General features: G+C 33.6%; 3 protein-coding genes across 3 annotated transcripts; all 3 read left to right on the forward strand.

The window, feature by feature from the left end:
* The first annotated feature begins 33 nt into the window (after window positions 1–33).
* On the forward strand, window positions 34–2,969 carry LOC128184997 (uncharacterized). Its single transcript, XM_052854667.1, has one exon. The coding sequence runs from the start codon at window positions 34–36 to the stop codon at window positions 2,377–2,379; it is 2,346 nt and encodes a 781-aa protein (XP_052710627.1). The 3' UTR covers window positions 2,380–2,969.
* A 3,011-nt stretch (window positions 2,970–5,980) lies between these two features.
* LOC128183801 (uncharacterized) lies at window positions 5,981–7,540 on the forward strand (the record flags this gene model as incomplete). The annotated part of the gene is made up of 3 exons (XM_052852959.1): window positions 5,981–6,022; window positions 6,595–6,690; window positions 6,815–7,540. Coding segments are annotated over 3 exons (336 nt in total), but the record flags the coding sequence as incomplete, so codon positions are not given.
* A 2,584-nt stretch (window positions 7,541–10,124) lies between these two features.
* Window positions 10,125–13,329, forward strand: LOC128185028 (uncharacterized). The gene is made up of 3 exons (XM_052854698.1): window positions 10,125–10,214; window positions 12,372–12,469; window positions 12,571–13,329. Exons 2-3 carry the CDS (start codon window positions 12,392–12,394, stop codon window positions 12,766–12,768), a joined length of 276 nt encoding a protein of 91 aa, XP_052710658.1. The 5' UTR covers window positions 10,125–10,214; window positions 12,372–12,391; the 3' UTR covers window positions 12,769–13,329.
* The last annotated feature ends 9,567 nt before the right edge of the window (window positions 13,330–22,896 follow it).

Genomic DNA, 22,896 nt, shown 5'->3' on the forward strand with positions numbered 1-22,896 from the left:
TAGCTTAAGTCATTCAAATCATTAATTTTAGAAATGGAAAACCTCAAGTATGGGACTACCATTGCTACTTCGTCAGTCTGTTCTGATAAGTCGCGATGTTCAAACAATCTTAAATTGGACAAGAATCGATATTGTTACTCACTCGACCTAACCCGCAAATTTCTTCTTTTCATGAACGATACAGTTGAAAAAATCAAAAGTGTCGAGCACATTGAAATAGTCAATGCAAACTTACCAAGAGGCATTTTGCCTATTAAAGAGAATGCAAACCGCGTGTCGGACAGACTAAGAAAGCATGTTTCAGACACATTTACTCAATTTAAAAGAACACGGTCAGGTACAAAACGCAAACTATTTTTTGAAAAAACGGTACACATGCACCTCTATGAAAGCGAAGTGTACACTGGTGAAGAATTAAATGAAAGGGAAAATGAAATTTACCACAGAACAATTGCATCCCTTTATAATGAATTGAAAACAGTTCAGGAAAGATTAAACAAGCAGGTTCTAACAGAAGTGCAATTGAATGATGATCTTCAATATTTTAAAGAAACAAATGCAAAACTCAACGCGTATATCAAAGAACATATTCTACCTTTTGTAAATAAAGGGAAACCACTCGATCAGTGTAAACGGTCACAAAAGATGAATAAGGTCTCAATTCTTAAATCAAGAGTCGAAAAAGCACTTTGGTTTGCCAAATCTTTTGGTGTTAAAATAGAATCTGTAAGGTTTAGTGACATGGCCGGTAAATCCTACGAATTAGGAAAGGGGCTTAACAAGCCTGTTCATTATGAAGATATGGAAGAGTCTGATAAGGATAAAATAAAATCCATCCTTTACATTTTAGATTCTTTTGGCATCTCTGATGATGCTTACCATGAGTTATCAGTTGCAAACGATTCCATGGTTAGATCGTATCTAATAAAAGAATGCAGGGACAGTTTAAATGAAATGTGTACAATTTCTCAGACTCCAGGTGACTCTCCTGGAGCACAGGTTTGTCTCAAAGAAAGCCTAGATAAATTGTTATGCGAAACTATCCCAGTTTCTGAATCGGATGAATCAAATCCTCCGAAAGCCCAAGTAAAATTTGCTGCGGATGGGGCAAAAGTATCACGGTTATCAACATTTTTAGTCTTATCCGTTGCGGTTTTGAACGCCGGTGAAGAGGTCATGTCTGCTAGTGGACAACACACTCTCGCTATTGTAAGCGCTGACGAGTCTTACATTTCAATCAAAGACTCTTTCAACAACATATTTGATGATATAAACGATATCATTAAAACAAAACGGAATGACAAAATAATTTACACAACAAGTAGTGGTAGACAATTTGACTTGGAACTGTTTTTAGGGGGTGATATGAAATTTTTGTTGTTGGCTCTCGGCTTAAATGCTGCTAATTCCAAATATGCGTGTCTCTATTGCAAAATTGCAAAAGAGGATCGTTATGATATGACGAAAGATGAGATGTATTATTGGGGACAATCGATGGTTAGAAGTATCGTTGACATGAAAAAACTGTCCACTAGAAAGTTTAACTATGGCTGTGTTAGACTCCCTCTTCTTGATATACCAATAGACCATGTCATAGTAGACGAGTTACATCTTTTGATGCGCATCGGCGATGTTCTCATAAGAAATTTGATTGAAAATTCGGTGAATCAAGATCAAAAAAGCAGTATTTCGACAAAGTCAAAGGCAAGTTTAAAACGAACGGAGTTAGTAAACTGTATACAAAATTGTGGCGTTAATTTTTGTATATGGGAAACAAAGGTTAAGGATGGGAGGGGAGACTTCTTGAAAAATTTAGAATGGACAAGTTTAACAGGTTCAGACTTCAAAAAATTGTTGAAGTTTCTCCCAGAACAGCTGGCAAACAGTACAATTTTAGACACTAGCAACAAGACCAAAGTTATTGAGTTATGGGTAGCTTTCGGCAAATTGTACTCAACTCTAAGTGAGTGGAACCCTCCTCTAGACAAAATCGATTTTTTTTTCGAGGAAAGTAAGAAATGGATAAACGAATTTTTGGACCTTGGTCGAAGTTTAGAAGGGTACGACTCAAAATGCATAACTCCTTACATGCATATACTAGTGTATCATGTCCCACAATTAATGAAAATGTATGGTGGGATAAAACAATTCACACGACAAGGTGTCGAAAAAACCAATGATGATATTAAGCTGATTTATCATCGAAAAACAAATAAACATGCGGCTACATCCGAGGCTCTGCGTGTAAGGTATCGAAAATACTTAAATCGAAAATGTTCTCGTATAAAGCGGAAATACAACAAAAAAAATCAAGTGTATTGGGTTGGAGGAGGAAAACGACACGTTTTTCTGAGATATAAAGCAAAATTAAAACATTAAACGTTTAAAAATTTAACCGGCCTCGTCTGTTGCGACTGAAGTGTATGCATTGTATACTATACTAGTATACATGGTGTCTCTACGTAAAGGTACATACATGTATATATGTACAGTACGTGTACATACGAACATGTACATATTGATGCAGTTTATATAAATATTGACAATTATACTGAATTGCACAGTTCTGACTTTGATTTTGGATTGAAATAGAACAACATGACATCATTGACATGATGAGTTCATTTTATCATTTATTTATTCTTAAATTAATATAAATTTATAATATGTATTATTTACAGTTTTTAAATTGTTATCGTAAAACGCATATATATTATATGAATCAAGTTACAAGATAATAATGAGTTTTATGTTCATATGTTTATATTTGTTAAGAACTGAAATAAAAAGAATTGTAAACCTGAAAAAAATCTATTTGTTGTCTGATAATTTACTAGCACGACAAAAAGCAACATACTTATCATGGAATGTGCGTTACGGGCGGTTGGGGTACGAAGTATATTTATATATAACTGAATATATCCAAGTTGACATCCCGTGGTTTGGAACAGATCATTTTAAAACTGAGGCTGATTCACTTAAATAACGTAAGAATAATCTTAATACTCTCTCTCTCTCTCTCTCTCTCTCTCTCTCTCTCTCTCTCTCTCTCTCTCTCTCTCTCTCTCTCTCTCTCCATAGGCTAGTTAAAACACCCTTTGTGTGCCCCTGAAATGTCGCTTAAATCAAATATACATTAAAAGAGGTTTTCTGGTTTGTGCCCCTTTGGCGCCCCTTTTCCTACAAGCAGCACCCCCAAAAAAGACAATTTTTAAAACTAATTGGCACATTCATTTTAGTTAGAAAGAAATTAAAACGTACATTTATTTAAAGAATGGAATATCAAATACTAGAGAGCACCATGGCAACTCGTTTATATCAATTAAAAAAATCGAAATTCTGTGTCAAAATTGGCAATAATCGACTTAATTCACTATTTTACTATGAAAATGGTTCATTTCTCGCTTCAAATTTTCATATTCAAACGGCACAATAAAAAATAAACCAATTTTTAATCGAATAGCGTCATTTTTTTTCTACCGGTGTGTAGGTGAAATTCATACCATGGCAAAATGTTCCGGCGTAAGCGTTTCCGAGTTATTTGAGAAATTTTAAATGTTCATTATACATTACTTTGAAATAGTTACAACCTCAATTTCAAGATGGCGGCCGTATGCAAATTAGACAAATCGGACTTATTTCTCCATATGCGGGCCACAGCCATCGAACCTTCTGTATACAAGCACAAGTAATTCACCTGAAGAACAAATTACGAAATGTTCGAGTTGTATTCCCTGGCCTGACACATATTTTCAATATTGATTTAATATACTTATTTCTGTCATCCCTTAATATGAACAAAAAGGTAACATACTGTACACATAGAAAATGAAACGACTGACCGGTATTATATTTAACTACGTGTATTATAGAAAAAGAATGTCATTTTATTGGGACATAATTATGCAAAATATCATTTTATGTAGTTCCGCAAAATCAGAGTTTTTATAAAATATACTTAATTAAAGTATAGATCTTTTCTGTTACAAATCTGGTATTTTAAAACATGTGTATCATGCACATACTTGTAACAGTAGACTTCTAATTTAACATGCGTTTAAAATGGCGTGGAGTTTCACTATTACCTGTGTATTCCCTTAGGTTCTAGATTAATGCCAAGCCAAAAATACCTAAGATCATTTTTTTTTCTAAAAAATGTCAGAATGACAAGATATATTGATAATAATATACTAGGGGCCCGCAACAAGTTAAATCTAAGGGGAAAAACATAACTAAATCGAAACTTTATCACTTTTGTACACATCGTTCGTTCAGCCGTATTTGAAATATGCTTCAGAAGTAGTGTTCTCTTGCAGACACAAAAACGTTTGAGCAAGTACAACTAACTGCTGTTAGAGTTGTTACGGTTTTACGGTTTTATCAAGAATAGCTCTGTCTAAAAGCAGGCTGGAAGACGTAAAACAATGTTTATGGTAGATAAAAATACCTTTCCTTATCACAATAAGGAATGTTTTCCAGAGAAACGCTGTAATTTTTCTAAGTATTCGATGAGAAATGAAAACATGATTATGACTGTCCATGAAATGAATCGTGACTTTAAACCTTTTTTTAAATAAAAAAGTAAATAATAATGTTCCTAACGTTTTCAATTCTGTACGTATTACTACGTGGACCTCTTTTATTAGAACATACACAGAACACTCTACATATTTTTTACATTTATTTATATATAATAAACATTCGGTCATTTGAAATACAATAATCGGTCTAATATGAAAACTTTACCAAAGAAAAAATAATTCTTATCCAGCTGCATTCCCATCTGTACATTTATACATTTGTATCTGCAGCATCCTGACCGCGAATAATTCCAATTCAGTTGTTGATTCTCGACACCCGTGACTTTTACATTTTATGACAGTACGTCACAACATGGCGATTTCAACGCATTGCGAAACGATGTTTATCTCTTTGCGCATTTGGTGTAGCTTCCCGTAGCTTCGATCTATCGACACCCCCCCCCCTTTTTTTTTTTTGCAAAGTTAGACATAACCAAGGGAAGTTTAGTTTCCCCCCCCCCCCCCCCCCACACACACACCCACCTTCAATTTGCTGCCGACGCCACTAATGTTTATTGCAAATTTTTTTTGTTAAAATGCGTGCAAATGCGTGAAAGGTGGCCTTGTGTTTTCAAATACATATTAAGGAGAAGAAATTAGTAGTTTAAATACTGACACAAGAAGATCTACATGTAACCCAGTGGCATTATAGAAATCTGACAAAAGGTAAATATTGGTTTGTTCAACCACAGAGGCATCGTATCCGCTTCTGCGTTACATCTATAATGAATAACAAAATGTAAAAAATAAAATATATTGAGCATTTGGGGAAGAATTAATATACTTTTAAAATTAGCTAAGCTTAACAATTCGTTTTTCTGAGATAAGTTTGCTCACAATGAAATTACGTTGATTTTAGAAATTAAGTATTTCGCAACAAGTGTAATGATAAAAGTAGTATACTACAGTTGAATTTAAATGGAATGAAATTTCACAATCCTTTAAATGTATGCTGTAGATCGTTGAACCGAGTGATTATCTACGACCCAGTCCCACCTCATTGATCTAGGACAATTACAAATGTAACCCAAACCTTAATTGTTTATTTTCCTACTTTCCTTTGTGAACCCAATTTTTTCCTTATTTAGAAAAATCCAAATGTTGAATTTCCATTCTATATTTAGTCTACGATTTTCCACTAATCTCCAAAGTTGCAGCTTCTAAAAATAGCCAAATGTACAACAGAAGACCTTACCTAAAATGAAAATGGCCATTTTACTTTCTCTGTGGCTGAACAATAAAATAAGAAATTACCGATCTCGCACTCACTTTCAAATCTGCGATATTCTTTGTTTGAAAAACTTGATCAATGAAAGATGTAATTGTTATTCTTCTATTTCGGTAATCAGGGATGTCCCGCTTGGCAAATATAAAAGCGGAAAGGGTGACCATAAAATATTCAACATCAGGCTGAACAATATTTAAAGACAGTCATAGTCAAGGTAAGTAATGTAGAAGCATTAGAATCGAACTTTAACTGTGAAAGATAGAACATGTCAACTCTTTTTTTTCTTCAAAAGTTGAAGTATATGCATGCAAAAAACGCAAAATAAAATTAAAAATAAATACAATCACATTCAAATGGTATTCCATGCATGTATATCTTCTTCTTTTTTTTCTTGGGGGGGGGGGGGGGGTGTTTACCATTAAACAAGCTTTGTCTAATTTCAACTGTGAACAACTTAAGAAACACTGGTCGTTTGTTCTAGTGTGATACAATTCTTTTACTCGTGAACGGGTTTTAGTTATAATGTTTTGGCATATCAAATCGTGCAGTACGTTGATTATGTATGTATAAAAAAAGCTTTTAATTAAAATTTACAAAATCTACATGTCAGACAACGCAGGTCGACAGAGATGGGGCGGGCAGGGAAATGGGGGGGGGGGGGGGGGTAAAATGGGGGGGGGGGGGGCTAGGCTGTCAATTTCCGAGGATTGAAAAGATACATGTACATGTAGGTAAAATTAAAAATTTGTTGTATGAAAAAAATAGTTGATCTATTTTTTTTTTAAGGTTTACCCATTAAACGCTATGGATAAATTGGGATCATACATTTCCTCTGCTGAGTCTCTTGCTAATACCATCGGAGGAACATCGGGCGCGGGACAGGTAATTAATGTCTCTCTCTCTCTCTCTCTCTCTCTCTCTCTCTCTCTCTCTCTCTCTCTCTCTCTCTCTCGTGAAATACAATGTACCATATAATAGATACAAGATTTTAAAATCCATTTTCAAGCTTGATCGTGGTAACGGAAAAATAGTCAACTGGTCGTTCAAAGGACAACGCATGGGCTTTGAATGGAAGTACATCGGGATATGTGTGGACCAAGCCACTGGGGAGACAACCACAGTCGTCAAACAAAGCAGAGCTGGCTCCATAGAGCACTCCATGAGGGACCTGTTTCAGAGACTGGCTGCCAGAAACGCCTTATAAACGGTCTTTAGCAAGAGGGCTGGATTTTTTAAGACTATTTTTATTTTATTTAGAAGAAGAGCCTTTATACGATATAGGAAAATATTATATTGTGTATCGCGTTACTTGTTGGTGATTGAATGTCCGAGCAATATTAGGACAAGTGTATGGCATAGAGATTCTTTGGAATTCTGTATTTTATGATACTGCATGCCATGGCTAAAGTTTGCAAATTGCCAAGTTCAGATTGTACAATGTACGTTCAAGTATTTAAGAACACAACAAAAAAGAGTTAAAATATTTGTATTTTGCTACGAAATGATTATAATCACTTCATATTTTTGGTTTTTATAGTGACTTGTGCATATCACATGTCGAATGGACAATTAATTGTTTTAAAAATTAACATTTTAAAACGCAATATAAACTACTACCTCATTCATGTAAATTTATAACTTATAATATTTTTATCAGTACTAGATTTTGATTCAACGTTTGAACAAATAAATGTACAATGTGTGACTTATTAAATAATCTAAGCCAACTGAACACAGAGTATATCTTGTCCTTGAAATCATTGACGTATGTACACAATGTACATCATATACGTAGTATCCTGCTCTTCTTGATTCATTAGTCTCGTTAAATGTTTACACATTTATCTGAAATAGGTTTGTTGTATTAGCATGTATCATTACCTAAAAACAATGGGTATAGTTTTTTCTAATTAACAAAACATATTTCTTTCTTTGTCGATATCATCGGTAAAACATAACATCTTTCCGAAAATCCAAGGTATTGCAAAGCAATGGCTCGATTCAACACATCAACTAACTACTATTCAGGGTGATCCTCCTTTTGCTAAAAAAAATCTTTACTGCAGCATCCTTGTTGCTTATAACATCTAAAAACACATCAAATTAATGACGCCATTATATCAGGCAAATAAAATATAACGGACACAATTTAATTATTTTTACGACGAAGTCTTTTAGGTATGTTATAATAATTCATTTATAGTGTAACACGATCAACCTAGAGATTAATATGGACCACATTCCTAAGGTTAAGGTACTTGGACTTCCGGGGATATAGATATGAATTATAGCATGCAGTATCATGATCGCGTACTTTTAAATTATCAAATAATAATATTTTCACAATGTTTATAAATGTCCAAAGTTCACCGTTGAAAAAATTGTTTACGGTGCCTGAGTATTCATCCTCGCTAGCCAAGGGTTTTCGGTCCACCCCGCTCCTAATGGGAAGTGGATTGGACCGAAAAGCCTCGGCTAGCGAAGATGCTGAGTAATCGAAATTACATTATGAGATCCCGATCACTAAATATACATTCTGACACCAGTATTTGATGAGTTCTTACTTAACATTATTAATTATTATTTATTAGAAATTTCTCTAGAATTTTCATAGACAAACGATTCTTAATAAGTATTTGTAATGTTCCTTAACTCCGCCAGCGTTATAAACGTATTATTAACCAAAATGACAATAATAAGGAATATATTAGAAGGAATCATTTGAGTATTTTGGTCGGGTGTGGGATTTACGATAAATTTGATCCCGCTCCGATGCGCTCCGATCGAAATTATTATGTGTATGTACAGTATTTATATAATTTTAAGCAGTTGTACAACTAATAATAGAATATTGACATATTTATGTGACTTTCACTTCCTTTCATTATGAAAACTATAATATATTTATATCCATGCATTTTAGAGAAAGTAAACCGTTACTTAACAATGGGTGACATATATAATGCCCGCTCAGTTGAACACGTGGGTTTTCTCCGGGCACTACGGCTTCCTCTCACATCAATGACCCCCTCGCATTAATATCCATACCAACGAAAGATATTAATATAAGTTGTAGAACATGTTTATCAATCATTGTAAAATCACAGAGTTCAGTTTTTTAACATATATACATTTTCCTTAGTCACACCGTTTTACATAATATATTATTGACGCTATCTAAATGAGAAATAAAATATGATTGTTAATTTATCCCTCTATGAAATGAATAACAGAAAAATAAAGCAAAGACAAGCTGAAAATCATTTCTGTAACTTGTACCTTTTCCATAAACAATATTCGTTATTCAAATTTTAGGGTCAAACATGGCAATCTATAAGTATACCGGTATATATATATTTTTAATTACATGTAACAGGTAAGCCATGTGAGAACTTTGCATGCTTTCAAATGTTGAAACAAAACTGAAATGTACAAGTAGTAAATGAGTTTGTGGAAACATGCCCGAAAAACTATGTTTTCAAAGAACTAGCGGTTATATAAGGCTAAGTTTCAAGAGTTTAAAATTAATGGAATCTACCTTTCCTTATATCCGTGGAATCTTGAATACAATCACAAAGTGTCTTTAAACTGAATATCCATGCGCCACAAGTCCGTCACGTTTAAAACCGTTGAAAATTCTACAATTCTTCACAAAATATGTAACTCAAATTCATTTTCAAATTAATTTATAATAATTGTAATTGTATAATGTAAGCTGTGAAATATTCATTGTTTGACCTACATGTATTCCATGATTTAATTAATCAATTAATTTGCAAACTACAGAATTTATTAAGACTTACAACTACCGTAATAGAGTTTGGCAACACGTGCATGGATTGCTATCCGCTAGGTCGCCTGCATGTGTTCAAAGGAAATAAGTTTTAACTGTGATCTTATTCATCGAATGCGCGCGTGTAGTCAGGTTCCAGATGCGTGTATCAATCTGTTACTGAGACGTAATTGATTCACCTGAGTTTTATAAGAAACTGGTGTGTGTCAAAAAAATGAATTTTTGTAGGATTGGTGAACTGCCCCTTGTTTCGATATTGATATAATTTTTCCCTTTATTACCGTAAATTCCAAGTTTGAGATATTCCATTCTATTCTTAGCTTGAAATTTTGCAAAAATCTCAAAGATCATATTCTATAAATAGAACAAAACACAAAAGGCGGGGTCAGCTAAAATGAAAGCGGTCTTCTACTTTCTTTTTTGATGGGCATTGAAATTTCCAAATCCTAATTCTCTTTCAAATCTGTAAAACAATTCAAAATATGGGTCAATTAAATATTTAGTATTCTAATTCTGTATTTAGGGTTTTCCACACTGGAAAATATAAAAGCAAAAATCTCATATATCTGATCATTTGAATATTCTCAAACTGACCAAAGTAGTCGAATTCAAAGTAAGTAAATTGTCTTTTAAATGCTTAGAATAGAACTTTGTTAAATCAAACTTTTAATGTACGTTTGTTTTCCTTTTTTTAGTTTAAATAAATTGTTTTTAAAAGATATTAAGTGTACTTATGTATAAAGGATAGCACCTAAAAAGGGCTAAAATACATTTAGTATTAAAACTTAAATGATTCTTGCCGCGTTTAGCTTTGCAATTACATTTATTTAAACAATATTTTATTATGTAAAAAATATAACATAATAGGATTGGGCAGCAGGCAATCTGCCTATTTGAGCCCTCTCCTTTAACAGTCAATTTGACAAACATTGATGGTACAATGTAACAATAAAATATAGTAGAGAAAAATAAAGGAAAAAATAAGTGGAATCAAAATGCTTGGTACCGGGTATCATTTATGTACAAAATGAAAAATAGTTGTAGAAAGCTAGCAGTTCAGCTGTTTGAGTGACACTGTGAATAATGCATTAAAACTTAAATCTTTTGGTAGCTAATATATAATCATGCACAATCTTGAATATAGCAACATTTTCGTTATAAGGCAAACTACTGTCCCCATATAACAATAAGTCCAGAGAGATGGGGATATCTAAGTGTAAATTACTTATTGACTGTATAAAAACTTGCCTCTGTGCATCATAATGTGGACAGACAAAAAAATAATGATAAGCATTTTCAGATACATAACCACACATATCACAAATAGAATTTTCACACAAAAAATGATTGAATAGGTCAGCATTTAAATTGCTTGCATTATTTCTTATCTGACAATGTATAATATTTGCTTTTCTGTTTCCAAAGTCATAAAGTTTGTTTGGCTTTCTAAAGAATATGTTTTTATGGCTGTTTTGAATGAAGACTCAGTTGGTAAAATTCTAATGTGAAGAGGTAATTCATTCCATAATTTTATAGATGAAGGTAGAAAGCTGTTCATAAAGGCAGTTGTTTTTATCTGGGGTTAATAACAAATTTAAAATCATCTTGGCGTCTTAGTGAGTAATTATTTTGCGGTGTACATGGCATAAGTAAATCCTGTAGATATTTGGGAGCAAGACCATGGACCATTTTATAAAATAATGTGAGTTTATGAACCTTTCTTCTAATCTGATAGTAGATCAATACCCAATTCATCATATAGAGCTGACCTGGATGAGTTACTTCTAAGACCTGATATAATCCTTGCAGCAGTTACTTGAATATCTTCTAGAAGTTTGACTTCTCTATCATAACAATTATCCCAAACTATATCAGCATATTCTAAAACTGGTCTTATAAATGAAAAATATATTTTTTTAGAAAGCATCTACATAGCTTATATTTAACAAGTTTCAATAGGTTTAACCTTATACAAGCTTTTTCATGAATAGAATTAATGTGTTGTTTCCAACCTCCATCATATTGGAGATTTACACCAAGATGGATGTGACTATCAACTTTTTGTATAAATGGACCATGGACACCAAACTGCACAGGGGGATGATATATATTTTTTCTACTGAAATCAAGGTTTTTGGTTTTACTGGGATTAAAATCAACTGCCCATATGTCAGACCATTTACATATTTTGTCAAGATCAGAAACAAGTGAATTTGTTACAGCCTGTGTGTCATTGTCAACAATAACATATATAGAAGTGTCATCAGCAAAAAGACGAAGATTGTTTGATATATCATAAGACATGTCATTAATATATAATAAAAATTAAAATGGACCAAGAACAGATCCTTGGGGAACACCTGAGGTAGTATGTCTGAGTGATGAGGAAAAACCATCCAAAAAGACTTTTTGCTTCCTTTCTACTTGCAATTACATGTGTGTATATCTTCATTTACAAGATGTGTCTTTTATTTATGTTCACTTCATTCAATGAATAACAAATACTGTATGCAGTCGAATTTTGTTTAGTGATCCTGGTGGAGTTTTATATTATAATGATCACGGACAAACTAACAAACACGGGATTGTTAACGTTAACTTCAGGCCGTCTTTTTAAGTCTAAAGTATAAAAGTTAATTCGTTCCAAGCTTAAAGTTGACATTCTTCGGCTCAAATGCCTAAAAATATGAAATTTATATATCATAGGTTCACTTGGTCAAAAAAATTTAAAAAAAACTATTTAATGCACGTGCGTTTACTTTTATTCCAGAAATTTTCCTGGAAAACAATATGGATAAATTAGGAGCATGCATTTCCTCCGCTGAGACTCTTGCGAATACCATCGGAGGAACATCGGGGGCGGGACAGGTAATTAATTAACTCTCTCTCTCTCTCTCTCTCTCTCTCTCTCTCTCTCTCTCTCTCTCTGCGCAAGACTTTAGAAACTATTGTTTTTATCGTTTTTCAAGCTTGATCGTGGTAACGGAAAGGTAATTAACTGGTCCTTCAAAGGACAACTCATGGGCTTTGAATGGAAGTACATCGGGATCTGTGTGGACCAAGCCACCGGGGAGACCGCCACAGCCGTCAAACAAAGCAGAGCTGGCTCCATAGAGCATTCCATGAGGGACCTGTTCCAGAGACTTGCTGCCAGAAACGCCTTGTAGACGGTCCTCAGCGAGAAACCGTTAAAGGGATGGGTGGTTTTTGCCATTATTAGACTATTTTAATCTCCCATAAAAGAAGAGTTTTTAATGACTTACAAAAATATTCATTTTTGTGCCTGGTGATTTTTTGATGTTGTATAAATGATATAGCAATATTTGAACAATATAACAATCCCACAGAAACTATTATTCTGTATTCGTTGCAATTATGATACTGCCGGGGTAAAATTTTGCGAAATTGTAAATTGCAAAATTCAGATAACACAATCAGTTGATTTAGAAGTTCACAAAACAATGCTAATTTCTTTGTATGTTGCTATAAGAAAAGATACAAATCACTTCGTAATTTTGATTAACTGTATAAAATAATTGTGATTTGTGCAAATCACATGTGACTGAACAATTGTTTTAAAATAAGAATACATTTTAAAGGGAAAATATACACTGTGCATGTAAATTTCATACTCGAATATTTTTATCTCAACGAAAATCTTGATCCAAGATTTGAAAAATATTATGGATAACGTGTGATTTGTCTTAAATAAATAATGAAAGCTTATTGAACACAAAAGTTGTCTTCTATTTAAAATCTTTTCCATTTCTTCAACAAAGATGGATGTTTATACATAACATATACAACTTGGGTAGAAATATAATCCTGCTCTATATACTTGAATTATTTATTTCGTCAAATGTTACTTATCTTAAAATCTATGTGTTGCGTGTATATGTAATACTATCCGTACCAAAAATCGTATAAAAAATCGTATAGTTATTTATCTCATACGTGTGGTGTATATTACCCGTGTGATAAATCTTTGCTATATCACACGGGTGATGCTATATCAAATACTTCCGGTCGGAACTACTTTTGACACAGCCCCTCGCTTCAACGCTTTAGTGACCTATTTTCGAATTCAACATAACTATACTGGCGTGCGACCAGTTCTCGCCGAGTACCATTTCTCGCCAGTATATTGTGGCGTCATTTTATCAACACATAAAATAATAGACGAAAAATGACGTCACAATATACTGCCGAGAAATGGTACTCGGCGAGAACTGGTCACACGCCAGTATAAACTACAAAAAGTGATATAAAATGGATTTTGTCAAAGACTTCAATTACTTACAAATATGAAGGAAAACACATAACTGCGTAGCATGGGCGTCGGAACCCGGGCTATTGGGGGGGGGGGGGGGGGGGGGGGCTTAGCCCCCCCCCCCACCCCCCACCCCACCCAACTCGTTTTACAAAGTTATACATAACTGTAACCAAAAGACCTTTTATTGTTTGTCAAGATTTTTGATAAGTTTAGCCCCATTCAAACTTTCAATTTGCTTGGTGTAGTTTATAAAAATGCAAATTACGTTAACTATTAACGAGTTCATCCTGACGACGCGATGGAAACAGAGCGTACTGGTTGTGCAAATTGTGTTTATATACAAGACCTTACCGAAATAATGTTTCATAAGACTTTGATTCCACCACCATGCAGTAAGCATCCTTATTCACTAATTTCAATCCCTAATCATGAGGCTGGTGTTTGTGTTATAAAACATCAACAACTGTTCCTTGTTCGAGTCAATTCAAACTAGGCTAACGTGCATTCGCAACTTTGTGTATGTCAACAAACTTGATAATTCAAGTCTTCTGATCAGTATTTCCATTTAATCAAATGAATAAGCTCTAAGAAAAATTATTTAGAGCAAAAAAATCGTTTCAAGGTTTATTTCAGTGATACTTTACATTAAAACAGTTAGATATATCTCAGAAATGACGTACTAAATTGTATTGCGCAAGGTCACAATAACCGGATAACACAACGTTGCATCATCGTTTTTAATCTTTGAAAAAAAATCAATTCGGGTCATGTAAGGGACTGTCTCAAAAGCTTCATAATATAAATCAAATTGTATGAGATAAATAGAACATCTATAATTGTGTGATTTTATATTTGCTTTATCCAACGAGTTGAAATGGTGTATATATTCGCGAGGCTTGCCATACTTAATCTATTTGTAAGAAGCATGCATTTTTCGCTAAATAATTGCGGATAAATAATTGATACATTTATATATATCAATCTCATAGACGGCTCGGCTGCGCCTCGCCATCTATGAGATTGATCAACCCAATACATTTCCGTAGTGAGTCAGTAACTAACCTAATAAGTAATATTAACGCCATCAAACTCTAAGATGCATTATGCGCGTACCTTGCATCAGTAATTAAAATATTTCTGGAAATTGTATCCATGCAACATTGAACTCTGGCGTAGAAACATACGACTAAAAATATTTAAATTGTTCATGCTATATAAAATCTGACTATTTCCATGGTATTTATGAAAAAAAGCTTCCTGGAAAAAACAATACTTCTGAATGCATTATATCGAGTTTATAGCTTAATTTCACGTACTAAGTCTAGATCTGAATAGCGACGGTGATTTGTGCTTATATAGGTCCAAACACACACTGTTTCACTTTCGCTTCGCCAGAGTATCAATTCCCAAGAAAATATGTTCCTTAGTCATCGGTGTTGAATGAATGACGAAAATCATTAAACATCTGCCGCATGCTAGATATAGCATTGTGCATGCCACTGCATGGAGAAGGCATACGGTGATGTTACGTGGATCGATGAACTTGTTAACGAATTAAGGAGGTTGGCATCTGAAATACTTGTAATGTCAATCATTCCAAAACATCTTGGATATAAAGATGGGGACCTAAGATGTTCATTCATTTTATTTGTGACCTATGTCAGAAATTACATTTTTTTTTAAATTTTTGCTCAAAGTATGACTGCACTTAAGGATATGCGATATTGGCGAGAAAATAAACTTTTAAAACAAGAATTCTTCTTTCAATTGCAAAAATGGTCAACATCTAAACTGCAACTTTAAGTCATTGCGTTAAACAAAAGTATGTTGTTACCAAGTACGAATTTGCTTTCATAGGCGGGGGTCATCACGAGTTCTTTAATATCCATACGATAATGAGGACGCCCACTTTTATACTGACTTCATACATAGTCAGCACATGTTTGTCTATTGTTCTCCGTTTAACAGTAGTTGTATATTTGCGTTATCAAGTTATGTCGAAGGGAGATAAATAGACAAACATGGTTTAAATGAGAAAAAAAAAATGCTTCTTCTTTAGTTACTTTTGCTTTCCCTGTTGTAACCAAGGGCTGATGCATGTTGAGTATTGCAGGTGTCACTTCAGTATTAAATTTTACTATATATTCTTACAAAAATTGCGCAACTTTAGATACAGATTAAAAATTCAAAACGAACTTCTGGGAAAAATCCTCTTGACATCTTTTTAAACAACACTTCATTTACAATTTTCAAGCAAAATACACACGTGCATCCAGCAAGGCGTGAGACTTTGTTTACCTCGAAGTTATACATGTGCTTGAAAATCAAGCCAAGGCCTTTTCACCCCCCCCCCCCCCCCCCTCCGGAAACAACACGCATCAAAACTTCAAATAACCTCGCATTACTACAAAACTGGGATTGTTAGACCTCTGTTTTTCATCTCATACAAAAATCAGCTCCTGTCGCGTGCGGGAACGTCCCAAATTCAAAGGGGAATTCGGGAATTATTTTGTCTCAGCCATGTTTAGACGTGAACCTTCATTGAAATACTGTTATGACACATGCAATATAATTCACCACGTGATTTCTCACCTCAGGTTACTCACGTAAATTCAATCACGTGACGTGTAAGGTAGAATGTTATATGCTAACTAGGACAATTTTTCTAACACGTCAAGTTGCCAAGCATTGATCTATAATGTCTTCTGTACTAACATGGGCGTAGTCTAATTGTTGAAACGATAGTAAATAGGATACTTGTATCATAAGGAATAGGGTTATGGTGAAAGAGTGATCACATAAATGTTTATAACTGGCATTGTTATTCATGCTAGTCTAATTTTAGTACCATTCTGATGATGTCAGCTCCACCTCTGATGCATATTAATTTCAATCTTATGTTTGATCAAGGGCAGATAAGTGAACATTCTCCTTTTCTCGAAAGTTGTAAGGAGAAAAACTTAGAAGGAGCTTATTGTATCACAGTCTAAAATCTTAACTGATGTTAGAAATTGACTAGACTCTGTAAAAAAATTAACAAAAGTGATATTAGATTAAGTAATAAACGCAAATGCAACAGAAGCAACCGAAAAGGGCCCAAAACCCGGCACTGAGTGCAGTCATCCTCTGTCATGGAAATTGATTATTTGAAAAAATCAAAGAAAGATTGATAGTCTATTATTTAGTTATGATTTCAATACAGTATGAATTTGAACACATGAGTGGCTATCAAAGTAATATCCAAGTCAAAGTTTAAAAAACATTGCTTTACCGATGGCTTCAAATGCCACTACATAATGAATACAACAACAAATGTAAAGATTGTTGAAAACTTTTGGAGTAATCAAATTATAACGCAAATAAAAGAAAATAATAGTAATGCCAACTTTCCAAAACTTCGCATACAAATAGACATACATTTAATGTCTCATATTAAAGTTAAAAAAAAGTAGGTGTCACATCTCAAAAAATTGAGATATGACATGAAAATTAGCTAATTTTAAAACTGGAAAAAATTGGAGTTAATTTTTTTTTCTAGACTTCTGTGAAATATAAGCTAAATATGACAAAATATATCGACAGAAACATCAAAATATTGTTAAAAATGTTTTTCATAACAACATAACTATACAAATCTATCATAAAGCCCCTCGGGCTTTATTGGATTTGATCACGCCCGGACCAAAATTATGACCTCATAATAGTCAAAGAATGATTCCTTATTACTTAAATAATGAAAATCATACTATCATAGAGGTTTTTTTTTTACAAGTCTATTTTAATATATTTTAATATAAGATTGATCGACAAAATTATCGAGTCCCGCTCTCTGATCGAAACACCGGGTGTTTAAAATATAAATTAAGATGATGACGGTATATTTACATGTATAAACTGAAAAATACTTTCTTTGTTGTTTTATACGATATACTAAGGTATGAATCAATGCATAAAACAAGAGGCCCATGGGCCACATCGCTCACCTGAACAGCAGTTCCTTGTAACATTCTATTTCGTAGCATATACTTTTTCTATTTTAAACATTGAACCCCTTTCTGGGGCCCCAGTATTGGTCCGAGGTTTATGGTTGGCTTTAACAACATAAATAGTAACAAAGGAATGAAAATGTGTAGCACTGCGGCGGGACCGTACGTACACAGCCTGAAAAACTGAACGTAGAAGAGTTCCACATCAAGAGGTATACCTCTCAGACTGTACAGAACAACATCAAGAAAGATAACTCTTGGTTCCACTACATTAGAGTTTACACAACTTGAGGATCCTTGCATAGTAATCTCACAAACTGTAGCATTATAGTTCTCGAGAAAAAACTTTTTAAAACATTTTCAATATATCTTTCTATGTTATACTTTGAACCCCAGCTTGGGGCCCCAGTATAAGTCCGGTGCCAAAGCTTTATCTATTTGGAATCTACATTATTTAAGGCTGCTTGCATAGTAATCTCACAAGCTGAACATTATAGTTCCCTAGAAAAAGATTTTAAATCATTTTTCCTCTATATTTCTATGCTTAACTTTGAACACCTCTTGGGGCCCCAGTATTAGATCGAGGGTCACGGCTTTTATAATTTCGAATCTACACTATTTGAGGATGCTTACGTAATTATCTGACAAATTGAAGAATTGTAGTTCTTGAGAAGAAGATTTTTAAACATTTTCCATATATACTTCTACCTTTAACTTTTAACCTATCTTGGGTCCTCAGTATTAGTCGAGGGGTCACTATTTTAAAACTATCGAACCTACATTATCCAAGGTTGTATGCATGATAGTAATCTCACAAATTGAAGCATTGTAGTTCTCGAGAAGAAGATTATTTAGCATGTTACCTTTGTATTTCTTAAATAAACTTTGACCCCCTCTTGGGGCCCCAGTATTGGTCCGGAGGTCAATATTTTACCAATTAAGAATCTACATAAGTAAGGGATGCATGCATAATAATTCCACAAACTATAACGTTGTAGTTCTTAAGAAGAAAATTTTAAAACGTTTCCTGTTTATTTTTTAAAATGTTTCAATTTTGAACCCCTCTTGGTGCCCCATTATTTGTCCGGGAGTCACGATTTTTACAAATTAGAATCATCATTATTATAGGATGTACATGTATGCATAATAATATCCCAACTGTTGCATTATAGTTCTTGAGAAGAAGATTTTCAAACATTTTCCTATTTATGTTAAAATTTAAACCCCTCCTGTGGCCCCACTTTTTGTGCAGGGGTCACGATTTTTACAATTTAGAATCTTCACTATATACAATCTTTTGTGTAAATATTGGCATTTTTGGTGCGGTAGTTCTTGAGAAGAAAATTTTAACCATTTTTCCTATGTAGTTCTATGTTAAACTTTGAACCCCGCCTGGGGCCCCAGTTTTGGTCCGAGGGTCCCGATTTCCACAATTTAGAATCTTCACTATACATGTGTACTGATATCAAAGGCCGGAACGCCCACAAAGGCCTCGAGCTGACATTTTCTTTAATATAGGTATCATTGATTTAAATTTCTGTACCAATAGTCGTATGTCAAATATTTTGTGTAACTAAATTTGTACATATTATAGTATTTATTGCCAAGCAGACAACATACAAATACACATTAAACATGGGTTCATCAACAAGAGTTCACAATTAATAGCCTCGCCATGCACCGGGACACATCCGTCCTCGACCAGGGAGCCCGCGAGATAGAAATCCCTGCACGCGCTGTCTGAGTTAGGTCGTACGCGGTACGTACAATAAGTCCATAAATATCACAATATGCAACTATATTTTTATATGCAATTTTAACATCACTATGTGATTGTATACTCAGTATATCTCCTTATAAAATACGTAGTGATACATTTGTAATACAATGAATCATAACTCATCATGGTTACAAAAATCGAAGAAATTTCAAAGTTCAAAAATAAATTATCTTCTTTCTGCTTTTTAAAAACAAATTTTACGGGTTCATCATTTGTATACGAGGGAAAAACAGTAACAGTGTTTCCCTAATTATAATAAAACATACTTTTATTTATTCAATTCCCGTGTAAAACAAGATTATCTTTGGGATGGTTGTTTACAAATAAATCCACACCACGTGCGTTGATCTGCCGTATCTATAATGCTCAACCAAACTAGCTGCAATATTGCAACAAAATTACAAGATGAATTTATCGCTTACATTTATTTTGGAGACCGTGCCCGATAACAAATAAATTTACATATCAATTTTTATTTTATCGAGCACGGTATCTAAATAAAATGTAAGCGATAAACTAAATTAACATTTAATGAATTTTTACACCTTTTCTTATTCATCCGTCATTTCTTGATTAAACAACCTTATATACTTATGCAATGAGTTGTCAATAATCAGGGAGACACAGTTGGGTTCTTTGATGCACAATTTAGTTGAATAAATGGAACAAAAGTCATGTAAACATTTTTCCTATGTATTTCTATGTTAAATTTTGAACCCCGCCTGGGGCCCCAGTTTTGGTCCGAGGGTCACGATTTTTACAATTTAGAATCTTCACTATATATACAAGCTTGTGTGTTAATATTGGCATTTCTGGTGCAGTGCTTCTTGAGAAGAAGAGTGTTTAAACATTTTTCCTATGTATTTCTATGTTAAACTTTGAACCCCGCCTGAGGCCCCAGTTTTGATCTGAGGGTCACGATTTTTACAATTTAGAATCTTCACTATACATGTATATACAAGCTTTTTTGTAAAAATTGGCCTTTCTGGTGCAGTGGTTCTTAAGAAGAAGATTTTTAAAGACACGCACCCTATACTCACTGTTTCGCAATTATCTCCCTTTTGAAAAGGGCTGTGCCCTATATTTTAACAATCTATAATCCCCTTTCAAAAGGAATGCTTTGTACTAAATTTCGTTAAATATGGTCCAATGGTTTTTGAGAAGAAGTCGAAAATGTGAAAAGTTTACAGACGGACCGACAGGCGGACGGACGGACGACGGACAACAGGTGATCAGAAAAGCTCACTTGAACCTTCGGTTCAGGTGAGCTAAAAATGTATACAAATTACAATAGCGCTATCGCACGCGGGTTATGTAGAACAATTTTAACAAGACCTTGGACTTTCGGTAGAACATGTAACTACATGTATATCTTTTTTGCGTCAAAAGAAGTTAAAAATGACGCAGGTTTCAAGTGAAATATACACAGATTGCAAATCATGTTAATTTCAAAGAGCCATGGCTGAGTTGACCCTCCCAAACAGGCACTATTTATATAATGTAACATTTATTTCGAGAACTCATTTCATCCACCAACTAATTAAGATAAAGTTTAATAAACGTCTAGATTATATATTTGACTACAAGAACCTTTATTCTAGGAAATATACTTTATAACACGAGGCACGATTTTTACTGCGAAACTGATCAAATAAAACCACGAGCTCTAAATTCAAACGACAATAACATTGGCAGGGGTGTAATCTCTAGACTCTATACACATGTAGCAAATAGATACACAGGAAATTAATAACTAGTTAGAACTGATCTAAGTTGGAATATCTTATTGTTCTCAATGTCTATATAGAGCGTTTTAATACGGATGTGAATCCAGTTGAAAAGTTGAGCTGTGCATCGAAGTCAGTGTCGTCCGAATTTTCTCAAAACACGCGTGTAAAGCACAGTTAAATAAATGCAGTAATGATTCTGCTTTAAAACTTTGAAATAAGGTTGCATATGAAAGTTGAGGCAACGTTGAAATGTGACGTCGTTTCAACGTGAAAATTAAACGTTGATCCAACGTAGAAATTGTGTTTAAAATATTTAGAAATGTGGTTTAAAATATATAGATATGACAATGAAAATAAGTTAAAATTGATTTTTTGCCAAATGTTGTTTATAAAGTAAAACATATTTTATTTTGTTATTGTTGTGCTGTTTTATGTGTTTTGACACTTTATTAAAAAAAAGAATTCAAATGTATAAAGTCGCTCTTTATTTAAATCATCGTTGTATCTGAGTATATCCTTCGCTAAACAACTTGTGTATAAAGTCCTCGTTAAAAAGTTGAACTTAATTGGCATTTCAAAATGTTTTAAGTTAGGCTGTAGGAAAATGATCACAAAGAAACCACGTACATTCCGCCAAATGGTAGCCATGCTTGTTTTCCATGACATCAAACAAAGGATGTCAACACAAAAACGTACAATCCACAATAGTCAGGTCATCATTTGCACTCTGCAGGTTGTTTTAAAAAAAAACTCCCATGATACTCCAATGCAAAATATAAAACAGCCACAATAGTCCTAAGGCTAAAATTTTACTGTACATAAAATCTGTGTAATGACTGCACGAGGTGTACCTAAGAACTGACTTTCTTTTTTCACCAATTAAGCGTCTTTAGCAGTCAAGCTGACATATATAGAGCAGCCTGGTAAATTGGTAAATTGCATAACTTCCTAGATCAGCAGCGCTTGCAGTAGTGCTGGGTCTGTGCATCCCCTTATCACTGACCTAGTTTTAAAATGCAATTAGCCACTCGCTGTACGCACAGCTCAATCTCAAATTCTTGTATAAAAAAATCTTTCTTGAAAAATGTAATGTAAAATATTCGTTTAACATTTCATTTAAAAGAAATGTGATATTTTAATTGGCTAATGCAAAAATATAATAATTTTATTCGAAAATATATAAGATAAAAGTATATTCAAATTAACAGGAATATTTGTAAAAACACGTCATTTAATGCTTACACTGTTTGCAAAATTTAAGTAAAACCTAAATTAAACATATGCCAAGGAAGTTAAAATTTAAGTTAACATTTAACAATATGTGTTCAGTTTCATTTATATATTAAAACAATATTTCAACATTGAAAAGTGGTTGATGTCTTCAATGTTGAAAATGAGTCTTCAAGGTGGAATCAAAGTTGATTTATGGTTTGGGTTTCAACGTTGAAACCTCAACGTTTATTCAACGTTGAATAATGGTTTATCATCGTTGCAACTTGATTTCAACCTATTTCTCAACTTTGCGT

This window comes from Crassostrea angulata, chromosome 5 (genome assembly GCF_025612915.1).
Source record: "Crassostrea angulata isolate pt1a10 chromosome 5, ASM2561291v2, whole genome shotgun sequence".
Classification (NCBI taxonomy): domain Eukaryota; kingdom Metazoa; phylum Mollusca; class Bivalvia; order Ostreida; family Ostreidae; genus Magallana; species Magallana angulata.

Bases quoted from the DNA above. Each gene is read 5' to 3' on its own strand.
- LOC128184997 (XM_052854667.1), top strand. From the start codon at position 34: ATGGAAAACCTCAAGTATGGGACTACCATTGCTACTTCGTCAGTCTGT.
- LOC128185028 (XM_052854698.1), top strand. From the start codon at position 12,392: ATGGATAAATTAGGAGCATGCATTTCCTCCGCTGAGACTCTTGCGAAT. The intron at 12,470-12,570 runs GTAATTAATTAA...TCGTTTTTCAAG, and splicing joins GAACATCGGGGGCGGGACAG to CTTGATCGTGGTAACGGAAA.